At 39.3% G+C, this 24,311-nt stretch overlaps 1 protein-coding gene and 1 long non-coding RNA gene across 3 annotated transcripts in view; both read right to left on the bottom strand.

Annotated features, from left to right (window-relative positions):
- Positions 1-24,311, bottom strand: part of EDD1 (glycine-tRNA ligase) — a 184,129-nt gene that overhangs the window by 41,944 nt on the left and 117,874 nt on the right. For both annotated transcript variants that reach the window (XM_088962478.1, XM_088962477.1), the window contains exons 28-32: positions 20,998-21,092; positions 5,090-5,180; positions 4,906-5,010; positions 4,482-4,520; positions 4,277-4,366 (exon numbers count right to left, since the gene is read on the bottom strand). In XM_088962478.1, coding sequence (XP_088818604.1) covers positions 4,277-4,366; positions 4,482-4,520; positions 4,906-5,010; positions 5,090-5,180; positions 20,998-21,092 — 420 coding nt within the window. The remainder of the gene's footprint in view (positions 1-4,276; positions 4,367-4,481; positions 4,521-4,905; positions 5,011-5,089; positions 5,181-20,997; positions 21,093-24,311) is intronic.
- Positions 17,132-18,025, bottom strand: LOC148880545 (uncharacterized). The gene is made up of 2 exons (XR_016104600.1): positions 17,615-18,025; positions 17,132-17,337 (listed from the first exon to the last, which is right to left on the bottom strand). It is a non-coding gene; the product is annotated as an uncharacterized LOC148880545 (long non-coding RNA).

The following is a 24,311-nucleotide window of genomic DNA, read 5'->3' as shown; positions in this document are numbered from 1 at the left end:
TTAAGTTCTTCATCATAATACAGTCATTCAATGTTCTCAAAACAGTGGGCACTGATCTAGGCAAGTTTTTTCTTTAATTTTCATCAAAACCTTAAAATTTTCCATTCTTTAATTTTCATCAACTCCAATATTTTAGTTCCCTCTAATATCCTTACATCCTTTCATCCCTCAAAATATCATCCCAAAATACCTCCTAGAACCCTTATTCCCTAGTTTTTGAATTTTCTCCAAGTCCTAGAATTTTCATCCTTTTTTGTGCCAATCATACTCCAAATCTCACCAAACTTGGTTGCCCTCTAGGGTCATCCATTCTAACCCTACCTATAAAACTTTATTAAAAATTCATATTCTAGACCTACTTTTCCAATTTTGAAGTTTTCACCATCTCATCCCTAGACCATAGTTTTCAAGGTGCCAAGGCGAAGCTAGGTGACAAGGGAGTGCCTTGTCGGCTAGTTGCCTAGGCGATGAGTTTTTTAAAATAAAAAATATAAATCCTAGGGTGGATCCCTAGGTTCCATAGTAATATGTAGTGATCTTCAAGTAATAATCACCACAATTCTCATGAAATAAGCATAAACCCCATATCAATAGATAGAAAGTAAACATATTTTTGAGTAAAAAAATAAGGAAATAAAGATACAAAACATAAGGATTGAGCCATTGTTTTGGTCCTAGGAAGAAGTCCTATTGATTGTTCTTGTGTGTCAATTGGATAAAATCTTCAAGTTATTTTTTACTTAACAATTCAGGTTTTAAAGTCCTAAAGGGTTCAAGAATATGTCACTGCCTTGTGTCTTGATTGAACCCAAATAAATAAGAAAATAACAAAAAGAAACTAATATAAGAATAAGAATATTAATACTATATACCCACAATATGAATGATTTAGTCTAGTAATATCTATTGTACTACTATTAATAACATAACATAAAAATATAAAATATTGTGTAGTGTCTTACATATAAATATGTAGGCATTTGGGCAAGGCGACTCTCCAAGAACACCTTATCGCCTAGGCATCACCTTGACAACTATGCTCTAGACCTTTTTCAAATCTTACTAATCTCCACTTTTAGTCCTGAATCATCCCTAACATGTCAAGCAAAGCCTTTATCAATCATATTCTTGCAGTTGGTGCTATCGAATATAACTTAAACAAAAAACAAAAGGAAAAAGAAAATTGAAGACCAACTCATTTTCACTAATTTTGCTTCATTGCTCAAAGCTCTTGCTGTCTTTTAAATGCATTTTAATTTTACCAACTTTAGAATACCTGCCTACCCAAAGAGGGTTTGGAAGGACTGTCCAGAATTTAATATGTTGTTTTTCATGGGGCTTTGTCAAAAAAACTGAGAGTCCCATTCATAGAAGGGCATATCATGTATGCTACCATATATGTTGTTCCACTGAGAGGCTCTCCCCCACCGACTTCTCAGCCAAGGGCCTTCTAGTCATAGGGGTACATACTTTATTTCTAGATGCTTGGTGTCAAATCCCTTCACATACTTTGCATCGTCTTTGTCAATCACCAAATCTGCAGATCCTCCCAACTATTATGGTTTTGTTGAGGACGTCGGCAGTTCAAACGCCAGAGGAGGACTGGACAAAGGCGACATAGGATTCAAAGTACAACGCCTAGCAGTGGCTGCGACAGTACCTTCCTTTTCTCAGTATTCAGGTAGGCAATGGTTTCTAAATCTCTCAAACCAGCCTCATCTTTCTCATTGTTTCCTGTCGTTGTTAATAACTCTGACTTGCCGAAGTTTGCTTCCTCCCTATCTTCGATCATTTTATTTCTCTGCCTTTCTCCTCCACTAACACCGTTAGGCTCCTTCTGTGGCATTGCCGAACAAGAGTATTGACTCAAAACTGGAACCCCCAAGCCATGGTTAAGGTCAAACTCTTGTGGATTCACCTCCTTAGAAAACTCTGATATACCTTTCACCTGTTCTTCGTTTGCAATGTCCTTCCTTTTCTTTCCTTGCAGATCGCTGCCATCTTCAATCATGATAAACTTCTTCCCTGCTTCGTATTTCGGCCATTAACCATAGTACCATACCTAATCATCTGATGACTTCTCAGAAGCCAACTTTTCTTTTCTGTTTCTTAGAATTGAGCCAAAGATAAACTTTCCAAATATGCCCCTCATAACCGTTTCAACTTCTGAAAACCTTACCGAGGTTTTTCATACAGCGGGCCCCACCACTAGATTCTCTTGACTGACCACCCCCTAACTCCTTGTAATCCTCCTCCACTTGGACCACATCCGCCTTCCACCTAGATTAAAATTGGCCATGACCTTTGTTGCCACCTCAATCTTTTCTTCTACCTCTTCTTCCTCAGCTCGCCTTTTCGACTCCCCCTCCTCCCTTCTCGCCGCCTAAGAAATCTGTTCCAGAACCCACCCCTCCTCCCTCTTCCTCCCTCCCCTTCTCTAACTTCTTCTGATTTTCCGTTGACAACTCCTTCCTTTTCCCAAAAAACATCCAGTCCTCTCCTTCTATTATCAACTATAGCAGATATCTTTCTCCTGCAAATTTTAGAGACATGCTGTGAGGTATAACGAATGTAACCTCAACCTCAATTAGAATTCCTACCATGTCCAGCTTCTTCCAGGAACGATTTCCATCTTCGAATTTCAAGAATCTACCACATCTGTTTCCCAATGCCCCTTATACTCAATGCCAAGTCTGGCTTGTGCTCAGTTTAGAGCAGTGCTTTAAAAATTGACCTTGAAAAAGAACTATTTTTCAATTTGGGTGGTTGGTAAGCAGTTCAACTGTCCAGGTGAAATATGGCAACCCATAACATCATAAATAATAAAAAGTATAAATAACAGAAAATTTGCAGCAAAAATTGGCCATGTCTCTAATACTATATATTCATCATATTAAAAAGAATCAAGTGTCATAAAATCTAGTGCTGAACAAATGCAAACCTGAATTTCTGCCATTTCCCTAGAAAAAATCTCAAAAATAGCAAAGTTTATCTGATGTGTATACACCAAAAAAATTCATAAATCAAGTGCTATCACCTGATAATTTTCCTGGTATGCAAGGTGGTTGCTTGGTAATGACAGCTAATGTCATCAGCACATATTGATAACAGGAGCAAGACACTGATGATGATGAATATAGCCTCGGTTTGTGTGAATGTTACTCTAACATCAAGTTGCTTTTCTGTAATGATTTGGGTGTGAACAGATTGTGTTTAAGCAAGATGTATGGAGAGTTCAAGAGAAGAAAATAAGAGGATAGCAAATGTAAGAATAGGTTTAAGTTGACTGAGCTACATGACTCCAACTAGATGATTTTACTACGTAGGAGAAGGGCATAAATACTCTTCTACTAAAAGACTAATAGCATATCTTCCTTATTACATGAGAAGTCAGATGAAGACATATTTCAGCAATCTTTCCAGAAGAAAATAAAGAGAAAGTTAAAAAGAGAAGACTGTTCAAAGAAACAGTCCAACTTTCCCGATCTAGCCATTGGGTTGACTTGAAATTTAGCGCTACAAAAGCTCCTAAACACTGCTCATACACACTTTTCATCTAACTCTACTGTTCTTAAAAATATAAGAATTCCTTTTTCCATTGTCTATAGTTGTCTACCATTGAGAACATATATTATGTGCTCTTATTTCCTCTTCTATTGAGTGTTCTGGTTATTTCTTCTATTTTCTATTATACACATGTTTTTGAGAAATCTAGGTTGCACAAAAATTCCAATAATACATACCCTACAACTCAACAAAAGGATGCTGTATTGCTATCCTTCTAGATGCCTCCTGGGAGTGGCTATCAAGTAATGGATTAAATGAATGGCTGATTTCTTTCTTCTGTTGTCAATCAACACTAAAAAAGGTTCCTACTTCTACTATCTAAAGAGTGAATATTATACTTAAGACATCTCAAAAGATTTAAATCTGAATTGGTACGAAATCAGCTACTGAGATGCATATAAAGGAGTTATATGCCGTGAGAACCTAAGGTTGGCTGAAGTTGAAGTTATGTCAAGTTGTTACGATGTGCCACAACTTCTAAACTGATACCCAGATACCTTCACAAGGCCGTTGTCTCGTGTCAGATACTTCAATCTTAAGTGTAAATTCCATATCCGACATCATGTCAAGTCATGTGGGATTGTGGCCCATGTCATTGCTGTATCTGGGTAACATAGCTTTTAAACTGATCAATGCATATTTGACAGTTTCCAAGTTTTTTGTTGTGTTATTGAACAAAATATAGAAATAAATGTTATGAAGCACTTACTTTAACAGCTGATTTTGTAGCCAAACATGGCCAATTTGCACGCTCTGAAAGGATAGAACGAACCACTTCAGGACTTGTACCTTTATCCACCTGTCGCAAAAACAAAACATGTATACATTTAGAGTCTGTTAAATGGGGAATCATCCCATAATGAAAATTCAATAGGTTAATTCAAACAAGTCCTCAGTGTGAGAAGTCTAAATACCAGAAATTGCTCCAGTCTCCTAGTAACGAATTGATGTACCTAAATAGATGCAATGATCACAAATTACTCTGATAAATAAAAGAGCTTTAAAAAGTCAATTTGCCAAAGATCATAATTAAAAACATTCAATTTCAAAATGTCATTGGAAGAGGATTAATATAAGAGAGGTCAAAAGAATTTTACTCTATCCAATTCACCAAGATGATGAGTACCAGATCTAAAATTTTCTTAGACACAGTCCACAAGAAGGCTTATAGATCAGACGCTTATAATAATCAGATAAGGCAAACTGGATGATGAATGGTATCTTCTGGACTGACAGTTGGATCTAGTTTGCAATCACATCAGTGGACCATCATGCTATATCAGTTACTACTCTAGATTTCCATATGCAGAGGAAAAGGAAATTAGAGAAACTACTTACATCATCTATAGTATTGGCATCCATCTTTATGGGTTGAACATCTGCAGCAACTACCAAAGCATTTCTTAAATCCAGGTTCTTGTCATTTTCCACCAACACTTGGACCTAATAGCAAAAAAGAAGCTGCATCATATTGATGTAATCAGAAGAATCCTCGGGGCATCAATGAGATTGTATAACTTACAAGACCGTAAGAGATTCTTCGCAAGCCAAATGGATCATTAGAAGAACTTGGCTGACACCCAACTCCAAATAAGCCAACAAGACTATCCAATCTGCATAATGGATTGCGAGGTATGGAATCACTAAGCAAAAGTTAAGATATCTCAAAACTAAATTAAAGGACATGAAATTTTTCCGAAGTTTTGGTATTATAGTTAAATTTATATAATATACATATTTATTAGGTCAGGCCTGGACTAAAATACCTAGGCCCAAGCCTGAAAATTTGTGGGCTGGACCAGGCCAGGCTGGGCTAAAAATGATCACCCCTCATTGGCAGTATTGAAGTGCACATCTCAACACTCTTGAGTAAGAGATCAAAAGATGAAAAAACAAAACCAGCACACCATGCGAGGTCTTTGTCCCAACGAAGGTAAAGCAAATTTCTATAAACTATAATAACATCAATTGAATTCCAAAAACAAGCCGAAAATGCATGAACATGGACTGCTGGTAAATATGACGAGAAGAAAAATCTTAGAATATTCAGTATGCATCCAAATAGTGAGATCAATTTTGGCGTCTCATGAAATATATTGCATGCCAGACAAAAGAAAAGATCACCAAAAAAGTTACAAAACCAAACAATCTGACATGTAATCCCAAAACTGAATTTTAATGATCTTTGGTACATATTATCATAAAAAATCCCTAAATTCTTTTATTAGAACCTAGGATTCTCTGCTTCAACTATCCATCCCATCCACACAGCTACTAACTTGACCTACATAGACAACTATACAAACAATGACACTAGAAGTTCTTTAAATTGACCAACATGAGTTGGCAAGCTCTTTAATGCATTTAGTTTATGTTCTTGATACTGAGTCAATTTGTATGAAGGAAAGAGATAAATAGAAAAGAGAAGGAAAAGAACAAGAAGAAGAAAGAGTCAAGAAATTAAGAAAGATCAAAGATGAATAGTTGATGCAATGACTAGTTGGAGCCTAAGCACTGACTAGTCCACGAAGAAAAATTATGTTCAAAATTTAAGATATTGATGCAATCTCATAAGTTAATATAGATCACACCCATGCCATAGAAGAATGATACTGATTACTGAGTTTATAGTCTTTTATTTTACAAAAAGTACAAGTTTGGCCAGATAGACTAAGAAAGGAGATTACACTCTTTGATTTCTAAAGAAACAATGCAACTTTGACTATTCAATGTATCCTTTGTTTATGGCAACTTTGCACCAACATACCACTGATTATAAGAACTCCTCCACTAGCTTCTCTTATTTTATGCCTTTTTCAATTTTATATGCACCAGCCAATCATGTTCTATCACTTGTTCTTTTTTTGAGCCTGGTTTCCTTCTTGTAAGAAGATCATAGTTTTTTTGTTGGGTTGTTTTTCAGAGGCTGGCTTTTCTGAGATTTTCTGTCTATTTCTGCTGTACATCTCATTGTACAGGGGCCTTTTGTATTCTCCCCTTTTGTTATTAATGAAATACATAACCTTACAGTTCTCAAAAAAATTATATTTCTATATTATGGCTTTAAATAGAATGGATTGGTGAAACAGGATTCATGTAGCCAACCCCATACTACACCCAACTCTAATTTATTATATATAGGTAGGATTACAAGATACATATAATTAATAAAGTAGCCTATCAATTCATGCCTTAACTTTTCTAAACTCAGTATAGTCCTCCCACTTCTGCAGAATGAAGTAGGGTGAGCTAAAAAGTGAGTGACAATAGCAGATCCCTTATTTTAATGAATATTTCAATAGTTGCTAAAAAAGTTAAACATATGGTATAAAACAAAGAAAAAGCTTTTGAAAATAGAAGGAAGATATTGAAAATGTTGTCCCTGTAATCATGGTTCACAATTTCGATATCAGTGAACATTTGCTATGTAGAGATGGGGAAATTTAGGAGATATTTTGCTAATGTCACTAAGATATTGGGATAATCTAAAGAGCAAAGTTTTATAGAGAATTAGAGACATGGAATTAGTTAACAAACCTTGAAGGAATAAAATACAATTGTTAGCAGTCGACTAATCAGGGGAGTTTTAGTCTTTTCTTCATTTTTTGTTACGTTTTAATATTATGGATATGGAAATGGACAGGCTAGTCCTAGCTATGTGCTCCAAACTTAATCAGGGGCCATAAGTGTCTTTGTACTTGACTCTAGAAAGTTATAAATATTAATCGATTGGGGAGATGGGCCATTCATTCTATGCAGCATTCCAGTCTCTCTCTCTTTCTTTCTTCCTCTTTTCTCCCTTCTCTCTTTCTCTTTCTCTTTCCCTTTCTTTCTGGCGATTCCTCTAGGGTTTGTTTGGAAGTTCAGAGGTTATATCAATAATTACATTTTTTGAGGGTCAAAAAACCATACCAAAGAACTATATAAATTGAATATGAGAAAATTAAGAGACTTTAGTAGGTATTTTCTCTATCTCCCTTTTAGTCTTTTACACTCTTCTCGCAATTAAATATGTCATGTAATTGTCATTTTGACTTGTCTTTTTTTTATTATATGTTCTGATTAGATTGAGAATCCTCTTTTATAGTTGCATGCACTTTAATAGTGACTGAGTGAATCATATCAAAATAGTAAGCCAATTATCCAATCACCAATTCCCTGATGGTTTTTTTAGAATTTTTTTTTAAATTTATGATGATATTAATGAAATAATGGAAAGTTATTAATCGTCATCATCCATGCCTTGTCCTAACTATATGGGATAATAACTCCACCTTTTTTTTATCAGCAAAAAAGACTTTTATTAATAACAGAGAAATATTGAATTACAATAGTTATAGGTTGCAGTAATGCATTAACCCAATCTACAAACACATACAAACAGTTACAGTTCTGCCCAGTACAAGGTAGGTCTATTTGACCCATGTTTTGCTAGGGTATCCACCAACCCATTTGCAGTCCTTTTGACCCAACCAAACTGAGAGTTGAACCTCCTTGCAAGTATGTCAATTTCTCTGTAGATAAATTTGAGCTTCCAAGGTGCTGATGTGATGTTTTTAGCCCAAGAAATGACCAGTAGTGAGTCTCCTATATATAAATCTGTTGTTCCAATATGCTCAGCCATCTTTAAACCTTGAAGTAGAGCCAGAGATTCAGCCGGTATTGAGTCACCAATACCTATTGGTCCTGAGAAGAGTGCAGCAACTTCACCTAGATGATTTCTAATCACACCCCCTATACCTGCCCTTCCCGGGTTACCAAAGGAACTCCTATCAAAGTTTAGTTTTAATTTGTTCAGTGCAGGTGGCTTCCATTCCACTCTCACAACTTCTTTGGGTACATCTGTTTGTGCTACTTCAGTCCAGTTTCTTAGAATCTCATTCGTGGAGAAGTTTTTGAATAGTTCCATGGTCATCACCCAATGTGCAGTTCTGATTTTTATGGCTTCAATGACTTCCTCCTTTGATTTACTTTTTTCAGAGAAGAGTCTTTGGTTTCTTTCCTCCCATATAGTCAGTCCATACCACAGTAGCTCTTGCTGCCTTCCAATAAGCACTTTCCTCTTTTCTTCCGTTGTCTCAGGAAGGAAGGGCTGAATAGACTTACCACATCCTATGGGGGAGCCTATCTGCATCCAAAGAGAGAACAAACAATTTCCCAAATACAAGAAACAAAAAAGCAGGATAAGAGTAAGTGGGGTAGGGTTTCACCACAATCCTTACAAAGGACACACATGAGGGGAGAGGCATTTGTTTAGCCTTCTTTTCTGTAGCACATCACATGTGTTTACCTTCCCTAGGAACACTTCCCAATAGAAGGCTTGTACTTCAGGAGGGATCAGTTTACACCAGATTTCTCTCACTGGGAAGTTCACCCCCAAAGGATCAGAGTGAGTGAGCAAACCGAAGAAAGAGGCACAAGAGAATAAACCATCAGGAGTTGGGGACCAAACTCTACTATCAACTGTAGTTTGGTCTAAATAGACCTTCTCAAGGGTTGAGAACAAAAGCAATAGGGACACACATTCATTTTCCCTCAGCCCCCTTCTGAAGCCAAAGTCCCAAGAGATACCCAAGTCTGAAAGCATGCCAACCCTAGCAACAAGTTTGTTTTTAAGGTTTGATAAAGAGTAGAGGTCCAGGAATTTACCCTTAAAAGGCAAATCCCCAATCCAAAGGTCTTCCCAGAATAAAACTTTATTGCCATACCCAACATCAAAATGGATAAATTGAATAAAGGTTGGTAGTACCTCAAAGATTGCCTTCCAGGGGGAATTTGGAGCTGTATTGGAGGCTAGTTTTGCATCCTAGCCGTTTTCTGCACAGCCATTTCCCTAGGAGGGCCATATTTTTCTTTAAGATGTTCCCAATACCTAGGCCACCTTGCTCCTTAGGTTTATAGACTTGCTCCCACTTCACTAAATGATCCCTCTTTTCATCACCAGGTTCCCACAAAAAATCCCTCATTATCTTCTCCAACTTCCTTGCTATTTTCACCGGGATCTTAAAGGTGGAAAGGAAATAAGTGGGCAGATTTGCTATGGTGGATTTTATCAAGGTGATTCTTCCCCCCCAAGGAAATATAACTTCCCTTCCACATTGCCAACTTCTTTGTGAATCTCTCTAAAACTGGCTTCCAAAAGCTTTTAGCTTTCGGGTTTCCCCCCAAGGGCATACCTAGGTTTTCTAGAAGGCCAGCTTTTCACTTCATAGCCTAGCAAATTTTCCATGGCTTGGATGTCCCCCTCCCTAGGTTTATTCTAGCTACATAGCTTTTTCCCCAATTCACTTTTAGTTTGGAGGCCTGTTGAAACTTATCCACCAAATTTTTCAGAATCCTCAAACTAGATTCATCAAAACTCTTACAAAAAATAATTGTATCATAAAAAAATTGCAAATGAGACAACACCACTTCTGAACTACCAATCCTCCAACCTTTGAACAGACTTTCTTGGTCAGCCTTGATGATTTGTCTACTCAAAACCTCAACAACAAAGGTAAATAAGAATGGGGATAAGGGATCACCCTGTCTTAGTCCTCTTTTAGCCGAGAAGAAGTCCTTTGCTACCCCATTTAAAAGGATAGAAAAATGTGCCGAGCTAATACATCCTTTGATCCACAATCTCCATCTTTCACTAAACCCCTCTTTTCCATGAGATTCAACAGGAAGGACCAATCTACCATATCATAAGCTTTTTCTAGGTCCAATTTACAAACCAAACCTTTGTCATCTTGTTTTTTCTTAGCTACTACACATTCACTTGCCACTAAGATTTGATCCACTATTTGTCTCCCTTCTACAAAAGCTCCTTGGTTCTGAGAAATAACAAAGGGCAAGATAGTCTTCAACCGACCATCCAAAACTTTAGCAATGATCTTATACATGCTAGCCACAAGACTTATCAGTCTATAATCCTTAGGGGTTTTGGCCTCTTTCTTTTTTGGCACTAGAGCAATAAAAGTTGCATTTGCACCTAGAGAGAATTTCCCTTTTTGATAGAACTCAACAAAGACATCCATTAAATCATCTTTCAAGATTTCCCAACAATCTTGATAGAAGGCCATTGGAAAACAATCCGGCCCCGTAGCTTTAGATCTATCCATCGAGAAAATTGCTTCATGGACCTCCTCTACACTGAAGGCTCTTTCTAAGAAGGCAACTTCGGATTTTGGCACTCTATCCCACTGTAATTCTCCCAATTCCAAATTGATTTCAACAGAGGAGGCAAGGATTGACTTGAAATGATCCACAAAGCACTTTTCAATTTCCTCCTTTGAGTTTACTACTCTTCCCTCCATCTCTATACTGGAGATTTGGTTTTTCCTTCTCCCGTTTGCTAGGGAGTGGAAAAATCTGGTGTTTCCATCCCCCTCCATAAGCCATTTAACCTTGATTTTTGTCTCCAAGAAATTTCTTCCTTCCTTAGGATCTCTAGTTGCACTTTTAAATTCCATCTTTAAGCTCTATCCTTCGGCCCACACTCTTTACGGGCCTCCTTTTGGTCCAATTCCTCTATTTTCTTGGCTAATTCCTCCTTTATGACCTCGAATTTTCCAAATCCTTCTTTGTTCCACTCCTTGACCTTTTCCTTCAATCTTTTCAACTTCTTGGAGAATCTCACCATTTTCTCTCTGGCCCTTATTCCACCTTCTAACCACCAATCTTTTTACCTTTTTTTTTTATCAATAAACTTCCAGCCATATATTCTCAAATCTAAAGGGTGTAGGGCCTCCAATAAGGTTTTCTTGGTAGAGACTTAGGGGGTAGTGGTCCGAGGTTACTCTAGGAAGGGCTTTCAGTGTTACGTTTCCCCACAGCTCCTCCCAATCAATGGAGACAAGGAACCTATCCAGTTTTGAACACACTTGACTTTCCTGAAGATTTGACCAGGTGAAAGAGGCTTGTAACAAGGTAGGTTCTCTTAGTTCTAGGGACTCAATCAAGGAGTTGAAGTGTCTCATACTTGTTGTTATGGACTGATTGAGGTTGTTTATCTCGTTTGTGTACCTTATCACATTGAAATCCCCTCCCAAACACCATGGACCTCCCAAAGGCCCCTAACTGCAGCTAGCTCTCCCTAGAATGCATCCCTCTCTCTCTATATGAGTTCAGGCCATACACATTAGTCAGAACCCAATCCCTTCCATCACTCATCCTCTTGGCTTTTATTGATACTGAATATTGTCCTATCAACTCATCCTGACAATCAACTTCCTCATTCTTCCAAATTGTAAGGATACCACCTGAGGCACCCCAAGATGGGGTAAAAGACCAACTTAGACCCCTGCTACTCCAGATACTTCTTATCCATCTTCCATCCAAATCCGAAAGTTTTGTTTCCTAGAGCATGACTATTACTGGTCTCTCAGTTTTTATCACATTCTTGATGATTCCCCCTTCTTTGCACTCCCTAACCCTCTTACATTCCAACAAAGAATCTTCATTCCACTTTTTTTCTAGACCCTCTACTATTTCCAAGTCCTAGTCTCCTCTCTTTTTCACCCTCTTCCTGTTTACAGTCTTCTCATAGGATACTCCACAGGCTAGCTTTTCCACCTCATTCGTTCTCCTTTTGTCATCTCCTGCCTCCTTTCTAAGATAAACCTTCCCTTTGGTGAACTTTCCTCTAGCTTCTTTTTGTTCCTTCCCTCTTAGTTTGGGTGATTCTCTACAATCATCTTCTTTCTCATCTAACACACTAAATTCCTTCCCCTTTTCTTATGTTCTTACAATAGTTCCATTTTCCCCTTCTTCCTTCTCAAATTCCTTCTCTTGAGTCACATTTAGGATTACTTCCCCCTCCCTGTCTTTATCTCCTCCCCCATCTTCTTTTCCTGCCGTACAATGGTCATTATCCGCCATCGGTGAAGTTTCAACGGCTGGATCTACAAAAATCAAAGGCCGAGGATTACAACAAGGATCAATATTAATTGAGTTTTGAAGGTAAAATGGTGAGAAAGAAAGAATTGGAGTGAGGGGAAGGGGGGAAGAAACTCCCTAATCCTGATGTCGGTCTCCATCAACCACTCCAAGTACAATCCCTGATGGTTCGAGTTCAGGTTCAGTAACCACCTGTGCAGCTGAGGGGAGTTGTTCCTCAAGTGGTTCCACATTTGGTTTGCAGTGGAAATCCATCTCCTCAAAACCGCAACCCTGCCTTTGTTCTTGACTTGTTTCTACTTTCTCCTCTCTCTGAGAATCATCTGAAGGCATCCCACTTTCCGCAGTAGAGTCACCATCCCCTTATTCCTATAGTTCCAGAACTTCCGTACTAGCTTCTTCACTAAAGAGGAGTTCAGTTCCAAAGACCTTGATGTCTCTGAAATTACAGGCCTTTGTTGAGTCAAGGCTGCCTATACTCGACAGCTGATCCACTTCATCCTCTTCCACATCTCTCAAATCCACCCAGTCTGAGTCATCTTTAGAGTCCCCTTGCGAGTCCCTATTGTATCAAGAGTTTGGCTTTTCAGGGGTCATTGAGTTCTCTTCAGTAGTCGTCCTCCATTGAAGTTTCTTTCCTTGTGCGGATGAGGCACCTACTGCCTGAGAACAAGAGGGGGGGGGGGGGATAACTCCACCTTTATTTGTCTAATCCCTAAGAATGTGTTTTGGAGACTAAGGACTTTAGACCTATTAGTTTGGTAGGAAGTGTTTATAAAATTGAGATGAAAGTGTTAGCTGGAAGATTAAAGGAAGTGTTGGGAGAAATCACCTCAGTCAATCAAAATGCTTTTGTTAAACGCAAATTGGTGATAACATTTTAGTAGCTAATGAATGTGTTGAAGAGAGAAGACAAAAAGGCGAGCCAGGTGTGGTTATAAAACTAGACCTTGAGAAGACAATAAGGCGAGCCAGGTGATGGATAAAAGGACGCATAAACACTGCTTGGTTTTCATTATTGATAAACGGGGAACCAAAAGGTTATTTTAATGCTGGTTGTGGACTCATGCAAGGGTGCCCTTTATCCCCCTTGCTATTCACCCTAGTAGCTGATATCTTCAATTAGCTTATTCAATGGGCGAAAAGATTTAAATCTGGTAAAAGGGTTTGAAGTATTCAATGCTTTTAGTTGGTGTCAGGGCTTCAGGTGCCGGGATGTAGAGTGGACAGCTTCCCCATGTCCTATTTGGGATCACCACTTGGTGGGAATCCTAAATGTCAAGCCTTCTGGAATCCAATGTTGGAAAAACTGTGGGAAGAAGTTGGTCTCGCTGTCTCGGAGAACACACTTATAAACGCTTCCATGGTGAAACAAGCCTAGACCATACTTCCCAACAAAACACGACTTTTTTTGGGGGAACAAGCCTAGACCATACTTCCTTAACTGGGAAAGCCCGAGGAAAGGACCCTTTCGGAGTCAAAGTCCAAATCCTCCTACCAGAAATGAGTGGGTCCAGCCAAACAGAATCAAGTAGCAATAAGAGCTCAGAGACTGATAGGGATTCCTCATCCCTCAACCCTCTATGGAAGCCAAGGTCCCAATTTGTCAACAAGGGGGTATACGAGGACAAAAGAAAGGAAGACACAGGTTCTTATTTATAAAGGGAAATAGAGAAGAGAGAAGGGAACATATCCTTAAGGGGCAAATTTCCCACCCAAGTGTCATCCCAGAAGAGAACCCGAGTCCTAGAGCAAGCATCATACCTTACAAAGCGTAGAAATTGTGGGAGGATGCCATGAACTGCCTTCCAAGGTGTTGCAAGAGTTCCCAACCGTTTCCGGAACATACATGGATACTTGCCAGCACTTCATGCCATCTCCATAACCACTTACCTAGAAGAGCTACATTCTTAAAAGTAATATTCCCTAATCCTAATCCTCCTTCCTCCTTACTTCGACTAACTAACTCCCATCTAATCAAATGATCCTTCTTCTCTTGCCCCAGCTCCCACAAAAAGTCCCTCATCATCTTCTCTATCCTCTTAGCTTCCCTAGTAGGAATCTTAAAGACAAACAGATAGTAAACCGATAAATTAGCAGGTGTGGATTTAATCAAAGTCACTCTACCCCCAACAAAGATATAATTCTTTTTCCAGCTTGCCAACTTCTTTCCAAACTTTTCCACAACATGGATCCAAAACTGGCTTTCCTTTGGGTTAGCTCCTAGGGGTAGGCCTAGATAAATTAAGGGTCAGGATGAGTTGGAGCACTCTAAGCAACCTGCAATAGCCTCTATTTCTTGAACATCCATATTGATTCCCACCACACAACTTTTTTCAAAGTCGATTTTTAGGTTTGAGGCCTTTTCAAAAAAATTAATAAGGTTCTTAAGGTTCCCAACCTTCCTCAAGTCACTTCCTTCACAAAAGATTATAGTATCATTTGCAAACTGAAGGTGAGCCACAGGCACACTATTTCTTCCTATTCTCCAACCACTCACTACCTCCTCCCTATCTGCTTTTGAAATCAATCTACTTAACACATCAGCAACAAGAGTGAATAAAAAGGAGGAGAGTGGATCACCTTGTCTTAGGCCTCTACAAACTAGGAAGAAGTCCTTAACTACTACATTGACAAGGATAGAATAATGGCAAGAAGTGAGACAACCATTAATCCACTTGCACCATCTTTCCCCAAACCCACACTTTCTTAGCACCTCTAAAAGGAAGGTCCAATCCACCAAATCGTAGGCTTTTTCAAGATCCAATTTGCAGACAAAACCCTTTTTTACCTAATCTCTTATCTCCTCCACACATTCATTAGCTATCAAAATCTGATCTACTATTTGTCTGCCTTGTACAAAGGCACCTTGAGCTTGACTAATTAGAGAGGGGAGTACCACTTTGATCCTCAAGGATAAGACCTTAGCCAAAATTTTGTAAACACTAGTCATCAAGCTAATTGGTCTGAAGTCCTTAGGATGCTTAGCGACAACCTTCTTTGGAACATGAGCTACAAAAGTAGCATTAACTCTAGAGCTAACAACGTAATTATCCACAAACTCCCTGAAGACCTCAAGTAAATCATTTTTAACTATGTCCCAACTATCTTGACAAAAGGCCATCGTAAATCCATCTAGCCCAGGAGCCTTAGACCTATCCATTAAGAAATCTGTTTGTCTGATCTCTTCCTCCTCAAAGTTTCTTTCCAACCATCCCCTCTCCCTCTTAGAAAGACATAGCCAGTTTAAACCATCCACTTCCACCCTACAATCAAGAGGTCTTCTCATAATTGACTTAAAATGATCTACAAAGCATCTGGCTATCTCTGCTTGAGAGGAGATTTCCTCTCCATCAATCTCAAGTTGTGCAACAAAGTTTTTCCCTCCTCCCATTGGCCATCGCATGAAAAAAAATTGTGTTCCCATCTCCTTCCTTGATCCATTTAAACCTTGATTTTTGCCTCCATGAGATCTCTTCACGCAACAGGACCTCTTCTAATTCCTTCTTTAAACTCCACCTCAACTCTCGTTCTTGTGCATTCATAGTCCTCTGTGATTCCTTCTTGTCCAATTCTTCAGTCTGAGTCAACAAGGAAGACTTTAAATCCTCTATCCTCCCAAAATGGCCCCTATTCCAAGCTTTCAATTTTGTCCTCAAACTTCTTAGTTTTTTATGAAATCTAACTCCTTTCCACTTCACCCCCCTTAGCTCTTCACTCCACCAACTCTCAACACTTTTTTCAAAGTCTGGGTGAGACAACCACATATTCTCAAATCTAAAGGGTCTAGGTCTAGAGTCTAAGGGTTCCTCTCCTAACTGAATAGGGTAGTGATCCGAGGTAACTCTAGGTAACCCTTTAGCCATCAATCCCCTCCATTGATTCTCCCAGGCTTCATTGAACAAGAATCTATCTAACTTCGAACATGTTGGGTTTTCCTGAAAGTTGGACCAGCTAAAATTGGCTTGCAAAAGAGGAATCTCCTTCAGCTCACGAGAGTTGATAAAATCATCAAATTCCCTCATACTAGTCGTGATGGATTGATGAGGGTTATTTGACTCAGTTGTGAACCAAATAACATTAAAATCTCCACCTAAGCACCAAGGACCTTCCCATAACCCTTGAATGCCATACAACTCCTCCCACAATTCATTCCTCTCTCTGTAATTATTGGGCCCATAAACATTGGTTAGCAGCCAAGTAAAGTCACCCTCCATTTTGAATTTCAGAGACAGAGAGAAGTTACCTACTAATTCCTCAACTGCTTCTACAACATCTTCTTTCCACAAGGTACTTATACCCGCTGGAGCTCCCCAAGAGGGAGTTGAAACCCAACTAATCCCTCTAGATTTACACACACTTCTAACCCATCTTCTATCCATCCCTTCTAATTTTGTCTCTTGTAGAATAACAACATCAGGCCTTTCTCTTCTAAGCATCTCCTTGCTTGCACTTCCTAAACCCCTCACATTCCAGCTTATGATTTTCAGTAGATAATATTAGAAAACCCTCTCAAACACCTCACCCACCCTTACTTGAGACCCTTTCTTCTTTCCCCTCCGCCATTGAATTCAATATCACCCTCAATATCTGATATTAGTCTTTCCACCTCTGATCTTTTCTTTTTTTTCCTACTTTTATCTACTCTATCACTTCTCAAACACTCTCTGTCTTCCTTCTTCTGTTCCAATTTTGTAGGGGTACCTTCCATTTTCTCTTCTTTCTCTTTATAATCCTCCAAGAGAGCACAAATCCGCTCCCAAATTCTCTCTAATTCTTCTTCCTGCTTCCTTTTCAATAAGACCTCCCCCTCCTCTTCTCCACAACCCTTAGCCGCAGCCCCACTTGCCCATCCGTTGGCCATTCCTTCTGGTTGAGAAGCCGAAGTACCTGTTTCAGGCATAGGACCCTTGTTAGTACCAGAAAACAAATCCACGGGCGTACCTGAGTCAAAGGGAACTCGTAGAATAGGAACAGGAGCAGAAGTTGCTATCGGAGGCATTGAATCTAGGCCTGGTTCCCCTGACTGATTGATCTCTGGAAGTTGTCTAGGTTCAATCAAGTCCGTATTAACCAGTGCAGCAGAAGCTACAATTAAAGGTTGCCCCCTGATCGGTGATTCTGCGTGGCACGACAGTAATGAGTTCTGATCCTCTAAAAAGATAACCTGAGCATGTTGCAGTCCAAAGGAGGGTTTGTTTGTTGGAGTAGATGTCCCCTGTGCAACTTCCGTAACAGCCGTTGAACCGATACAACCCTTATCTGAAGTACAACCTGGCGGGGGGCAGGGAGCTGCCGCTTGAAATCCTGTCAAAGAGCCACAAGCATCTTCCTATAGGAATAGCACTTCTGTGTTTAAACTGCCATCTTCAAAGAGATCCTTGGTTTGAGAGAGGTCGATACTGCCAAGAGAATCAAGTCGAGTTTATCTGGATTACTTCTCTTGATCGAGCGCGGATTACGACGATCAGGAGATGATCGTCGTTGAGGTATTTTCACTGGAAGCCACTGTAGAGAACCAGCCGACTGAGTAGGAAGCTTCGAAACAGCGGCCTGGGAAAGGTCCTTCGCAGCGGTCGAATAGCTTGAGGAAGACGACGATAGACAATTTCTATCGTCTACCCTAGGTCTCGCCCCAGTCACGTGAGTCTTTTAAGGCTCACGCACCTTTTTAAGTAACTGGGTCAGGCCCGCTGATCCATTTGGGCCTTTACTAATATTTTGTTCCCTCATCATGGGCTTTAGTTCATTACTTGGACCATTCTTAACAACCTGCAGCTTCACGTGACTTTTAAAAGGGTCACGCGAGATCAGCCCACCACTTGGTTTGATTGATTTTATCAAATCTCGGTTTGGTTCTTCCCTGAACCACCTCCTTGTTTAATAATGCCATATTGGCTCCAGCTACAACCGGTCCAGCCGCCCTCCAGACTGTTTCCTTCTTCTACACGCATAAGACCTTCCCCCTGAAATCTACCTTTTTGTTTCTCCAGCATATGTTTTACCATTTTAGTGAGTGCAATTCTTGTTTGAACCATCCAGACCTTTGTTGCCACGCAATTCTTCTTCTTCAACCTTCTCATCTCCCTCCCTACGAGCTCAGATTCAATGGATGAAGCGAGCCACACTGAGTAAAATTGCCCTTCAACTCGCACCTCTATCTTCCGAGGAATCTCCTCAGGTTTTATTCCATTCAATAAAATGGAAACTGAAAAGAGTCTCCCCAAAACACACCTCCTAGTGATCCTCCACACATCAGAGCAATGGCTTCAGTAGCTTCTTGCTTCCACAAGTGAAAGGGGAGGCCTAAGAGACGCACCAGTACTCCATCTTCAACAAAGAAATCTTTGGAGTTTGATACTGGGCACCATCTTGATATTGTGAAATTCCCAAGTTCAGTTTGGATATTTAATGCCTCAGCTTCTACTCTATTCAAGCAAGTCCAGCAAAGCCTTGTCTTTCTTAAAGGGTGTTAATATAAAGCCTTGTCTTTCTTAAAGGGTGTTAATATAAACATACTCTTCAACTTCAAGCTTGCTGTTAACAAATCTGCAACTTTCCTCCCATCTAGAATCCGAGCTGAAGCTTTAACTATAAGTTTACTTTCCCAATCTCCTCTCTGTAGGTTTACTCCCATTCTGTGTTTACCGGCTCCAGCGGTCACTATAATAGTCTCTTTGCTTATTATTGCTCTGTAGAACTGCTTATCTTCCTTTTTTCTGTTACTTCTCTTATGGCACCCAACCATTTCAGCAGTTCGCATAATACCCCATGAACTGCCTTCCAGCCCTGACTTTTCCTTCCCTCTGGGAAACAGACCATCTGCTTCCTACCCTTGCCAAAATATCCTGTCAAAGAAATGAAAAAGCCTTCAGAATTTCTCTTACACTCTACTACAAATTTTCTTCCAGTTTCTGAGAGAAACTCTTTCCAGCTATTTTGTTTGCCTTTGTTACTTGCATCTTCCACAAACTCCTTGAGCCCTTCAATCACCCCCAAACCTTCTAACAGCACCATCCCTTTCTTTGCTTCCCTGATTTTCAAGATCAGCTGACCTTTTAATCTCTGTTCCTCAAATAGGAGCTCCTTAGCTTCAATCTTTAAAGTTTTTCTCCAAAGGCCTACCTCCACGAACTCTCCCATCTTCTTCCTAACTACAATAGTTGCCTTTTGAAATCACCCTCTCAAGATTAAGAAAATTTTGGGTAACATCCTCCTTAATTTCACTGTTGTTCTAAATTATTGCACCTAGTACTGTAAATGGTCACACTGAGTTTTCTATTGATCCGCAAACATGCACCATGGAAATTCCTACTGGATATGTTTAGTCAATTCTATGTTTAGTCAAAGAGTTTTCTGCTGAACCCTTCTGAAGCATCTTCCTTTCTTTCACTATCTTATTAAACACAATAAACAGCTTAGTTAACCATAACAAGCTTAAATATGTAGTCTATCAAATCTAAAATATAGCCGAAGTGGATTATTGGAACTATTTGTTTTAGCTTCCACCCCAAATGCATACATACTGCTCATAAAATTTTCACATTTGCAGTACCAAACCTTATCAGACTAACTAGGACTGCTGGTAAATTTTAATCACTCTTTAATGATGTCATAGGCTTTCTTTCTAACATTGTCTCAATTATATCAATGTTAATAATCATAGCAACAACAACAACAAAGAAAATGATGGTTCCAATAATATGCTAAAGATTAGCATCATCATTTCCATTCATTAGTAATAGGAAATTTAGATAAACTCGTACAGTTGTAGCAGTAACTCACAGCATTGGTATGTGTCTCTTAGATCCCTTACTCTTGTCAACCAAGAGCTTGTAAGTTCATCCAAGCCTTATCCCAACTATATAGCATTCTGTTTAATGCTATATCAATTGTTAAATTATGAGTGCTTAAATCATTTCTTATTACTTTGGCTCATGTCCTTTTTGGTCTACCCCACACCTTTCTAGCCCCTTTCAATTTGCAAAAGACTGCTTCTTACAGCTGCTGCTGATGGTCTTCTATGCATGTGGACAAACCATATTTAGTCTATTTTCTCTCATTTTATCATGTACTGGATATTTGGAGCAACTCCTAGATTCCTTCTAATGACTTCATTTCTAACCCTATCCTTCATAGTTTTTCCACTCATCCATCTCAGCATACACAATTCTGCCACATTCATTTTTTGGACATGTTTATTAACTACCCAACACTCTACTTGACTGCTCCATAGCTGGCCTTACAATTTTATAGAATTTTCCTTCCATTTTTCCCATCCTGCTGTAATTCTATGGACGATATCCTTGCCAATCTCTCCCTTGTTAATTTATTGAAATAAAATTCTATTTTCTACATGCATTTCTGATATACTAAAGCAATATGTGGGAAGTACAACTGTACAACAGACAAGAAAATTTAAAATCAACATACTAAAATAGTATATATTTCAAATTGGAGATGGGAACATTAACAAATAAATGTTTTTTAGCCAAACAGGGAACCCAAAAGGATGGGAAAAAAAAATACAGATATCAACTTGTTCTTCACCTGTCAGCAACTGCTAGAACCATCCCTACATCAGTCTTTGGAATAAGGTCCCCAGAAAACCTGGGAAGTGTGACCTCAAGCAAGGCTTCTGCAACCTGCTAGACAGAAAACAGTTACACGAAGTAAAGGACCATAGTGATGCCTCAGACAAAGAAATAGTGAATCATGGAAAGAAGTTAGAATAGGGGCTGCAAACAGATCAGGTCAAATTGAATATACCTAGATCCAAATTTGACTCATCAATATTTGGATTAAGACTGAACTTTATCCATCAGATTTAGATTGGCTTGGGATCAAATTCAGGTATCGAACACATTATGTAAGCACGTATATATGAATGTATGTACATATGTATGCATATATGTAGGTATAGGAAAAAAGACCTTGATTATGTCAAATAGGGAGATTTGCTTCACGAACTGCCAGATCAGGTCAAATAGTGGCAAAGCAAATAAAGAAAGAAAAAGACTTCTTACGGGCTGGTTGGAAGGATAGATCTTAAGTTTCATTTGGTGAATTGGAACAAAGTATGTATGGAAAGAAAATTTGGTGGGCTGGGAGCTGGAGGAATGTTCTCAAGTTAACCAAGGTAAGGTTGTGTGGTGTCCAACTTTTTGAAGGTCATTGTTTGATTGGGAGCTGAATGAATGTTTGGGGCATTTAGGGGAAAGGAGTACAGAAATGGGGTGTTCATGGTGAAATCCTATGATAATCATTTAGCTAGAAATGAAGTGGAAAGTTCCAACCTGGTTCCTCCTAGGGTGAAAGCATTCACATGGTGGATTGCATTGGACAGCATTTTTTTTACTCAAAATCACTTGAAAAGAAGAGGGCTACAAATTGCAAACAGATGCTATTTGTGCAGTGAATCTGAGGAAAATGTTCTTCATCTTCTAGTACAGTGCAGATTTTTCATCTTACATTTAGGGTTTCTTCTTCAGACATTTTGGCATCATTAGAGGATATCCTAGATGCCCAAAAGAGAATTGCATGCTGGCCAATTCTACATGGGAACAAGAAGGTAAAAATAGCATGGTCTCGTGATCCTTTTGTGGTGTGTTGGGAGATTTGGAAGGGAAGGAATAGAAGACTCTTCAAAAGCAAGGCTCCAGGGAGTCATGTTCAGTTATTGAGAGAAGCATTCTGGACTGAGTTTTAATTCTTCCTGAGCTTTGGGCTTGTTTGGAATTGGGTGAAAGGTCTTGATGTAATTTTCTTCTCCTTGTATTATTATTTTTTTGTTTGGTGATTACTCATCACCTCATCTTGATTGCATCTTCTTTTTTCACTATTAATGAATTTTCTTTTTTTATTTACCTTCAAAGAATGGCAGTGAATTCTTAGAATCTTCAAGCCACCTTTTTATAAAGTTCTGTCACCATTTATGGACTCTGGGCTTACAATGTTTTGGGGTGCAATGTTGCCTGCCAGAAACAGAAATTTTAAGCAGTAGAGAGGCCTCTTGGAGTATTTTGCCTGCTTCTATCATTTGGACAGTGTGGAGAGAAAGAAATATACACACCTTTGAAAATAAATATACAGGTATGGATATGGTAAGGGGCAATTTAAAAGGACTATTATGTCCATGGTTAAGCATAAGAAAGAGAGTTCCAATCCAGTATAGCTCTTTTATTGATGCTGGATCTCTTTTATTGTTTTGTATATCCCTACTGTACAGCCTCTCAATGTCCATGGGCTGATGTATATTTTGAGGGAGGATGTGGCCAATCTGAGTTATCTATCAAGTAGGAGCAGTGATTTAAAAGGCGCACCTAGGTGGACAGGAGAGGTGCATTTTAGGGTATGCGCCTGATGTGGACGCGTATTGGGAGCAGCAGCAGCAATGATCCGGTGCTCTCATCCTATCCGATTCAGCAGCAACAGTCTTATCCATTCAGCAGATTAGATTAGACTATCTTGTTATTATTATCTTATTAAGTTAGTAGATTACATTATCTTATCTTATTAGATTAGGATTAAGAGAGACTTGTCTTATTATATTAGGATTAAGAGAGATTATCTTATCTTATTAGATTAGGATTAAGAGAGACTTATTGTTAGACAGTTTTGTATGCCCTTAGCTTCAATCAAAATGATGTACTTTATGAGTTTATTATAAATGAATAAAAGTGCATATTTGATTCATGTTCCCTTGGTATGTTTCTGTGTAATACCCTTAAACTGGACACTTAATGAGACTCGTGTTAGTTTAGAATGTTCACAGCCAGTGGGTCGGTCTGGGGAGACCTATCCTGACAAGGCTGACACTGTGGTGCCACCAAGTCGGTTGGGGTGGCTTGTCTCAGCTACCAGGGTGAGACCCTAGTATTTCCAGTATTGCCCTGGACCTTGGAGATTGATGGGCAAAACTGGAAAGTTACACCCGACCCCTAGACTCGATTATGATACTGCACTAGGTGTCGGATTGGGTTGTCTTTGATGTACCAATCAGTGAGATCCTTAGCGGGGGTCAAAACCTGGGTATGTTGGGACAGTCTGAGAATTCATCTGAGTGGGTGATCATAGTGACAGGATCAGCCCCTTTGTCGGACAAAGGTAATGATCGGGGATGCACTCTCACTGATGGAAACCAAGACTGCCGGCAGCCGATTTCAATCGTTGAGATTTGTTTTGCAAAATATATTTTATATGAGATATAAAAATATATATGTTATGGTTTCGAAATGTTTCCAAATAGGTTTTAATTCCCGGGATCCATATTTGAGAGAGTGCAACACTGTTCCTTGCAGTCAAGGGAGATGTCCTCTCTTGTTGGGCAGTGTATGATCATTATGGGCTGAGAGGTTAAGTGTAAAGCCATTGAGGATAATACCTGATGGGCTAATCTTGCATCTGCCCACAGTCCCTGGGTGTTACAAGGTGGCTTGGCCCAGGGACCACTTAGGGTAAGTGTTGGGCCCATAGAGCCCATCTGATGGGTTTCAGGGGGTGCACTGTCTATAACAGTGTATTCGGCCAGGCCTTGTAACAAAGGCTGGGTTGAACCCATGTGGCTGATGTGTAGATCAATGTTTGGGTCCCACGCCATACAAGGAAGCCCAACTAGGCAGCAATTTGGAAGGCTTAATGAATACATAACCCTAAATGGGCCTTAAGCCCATTTCGAACTGGGCTAATTTGATTAGTCTTTAAGGGGCAAATTCTGAGATAAGATCAGCTGATAGGATTGGGCCCACACCCTATCCACTCAGAGAGTCCAAGATCTAAATGAGATTTAGATTTGGAAACTTCCTAATTAGATTAGGAGCTGGCTGATCTAATCTGCAGATAAGATAAGGATTATCCCTTATCTT

The sequence above is a fragment of the Nelumbo lutea genome, chromosome 1, assembly GCF_056320005.1.
Source record: "Nelumbo lutea isolate HS-2025 chromosome 1, American lotus-T2T, whole genome shotgun sequence".
In the NCBI taxonomy this organism is placed as follows: Eukaryota; Viridiplantae; Streptophyta; class Magnoliopsida; order Proteales; family Nelumbonaceae; genus Nelumbo; species Nelumbo lutea.
The sequence above is the reverse complement of the archived record's forward strand: the minus strand, read 5'-3'. Positions and strand labels throughout refer to the sequence as shown.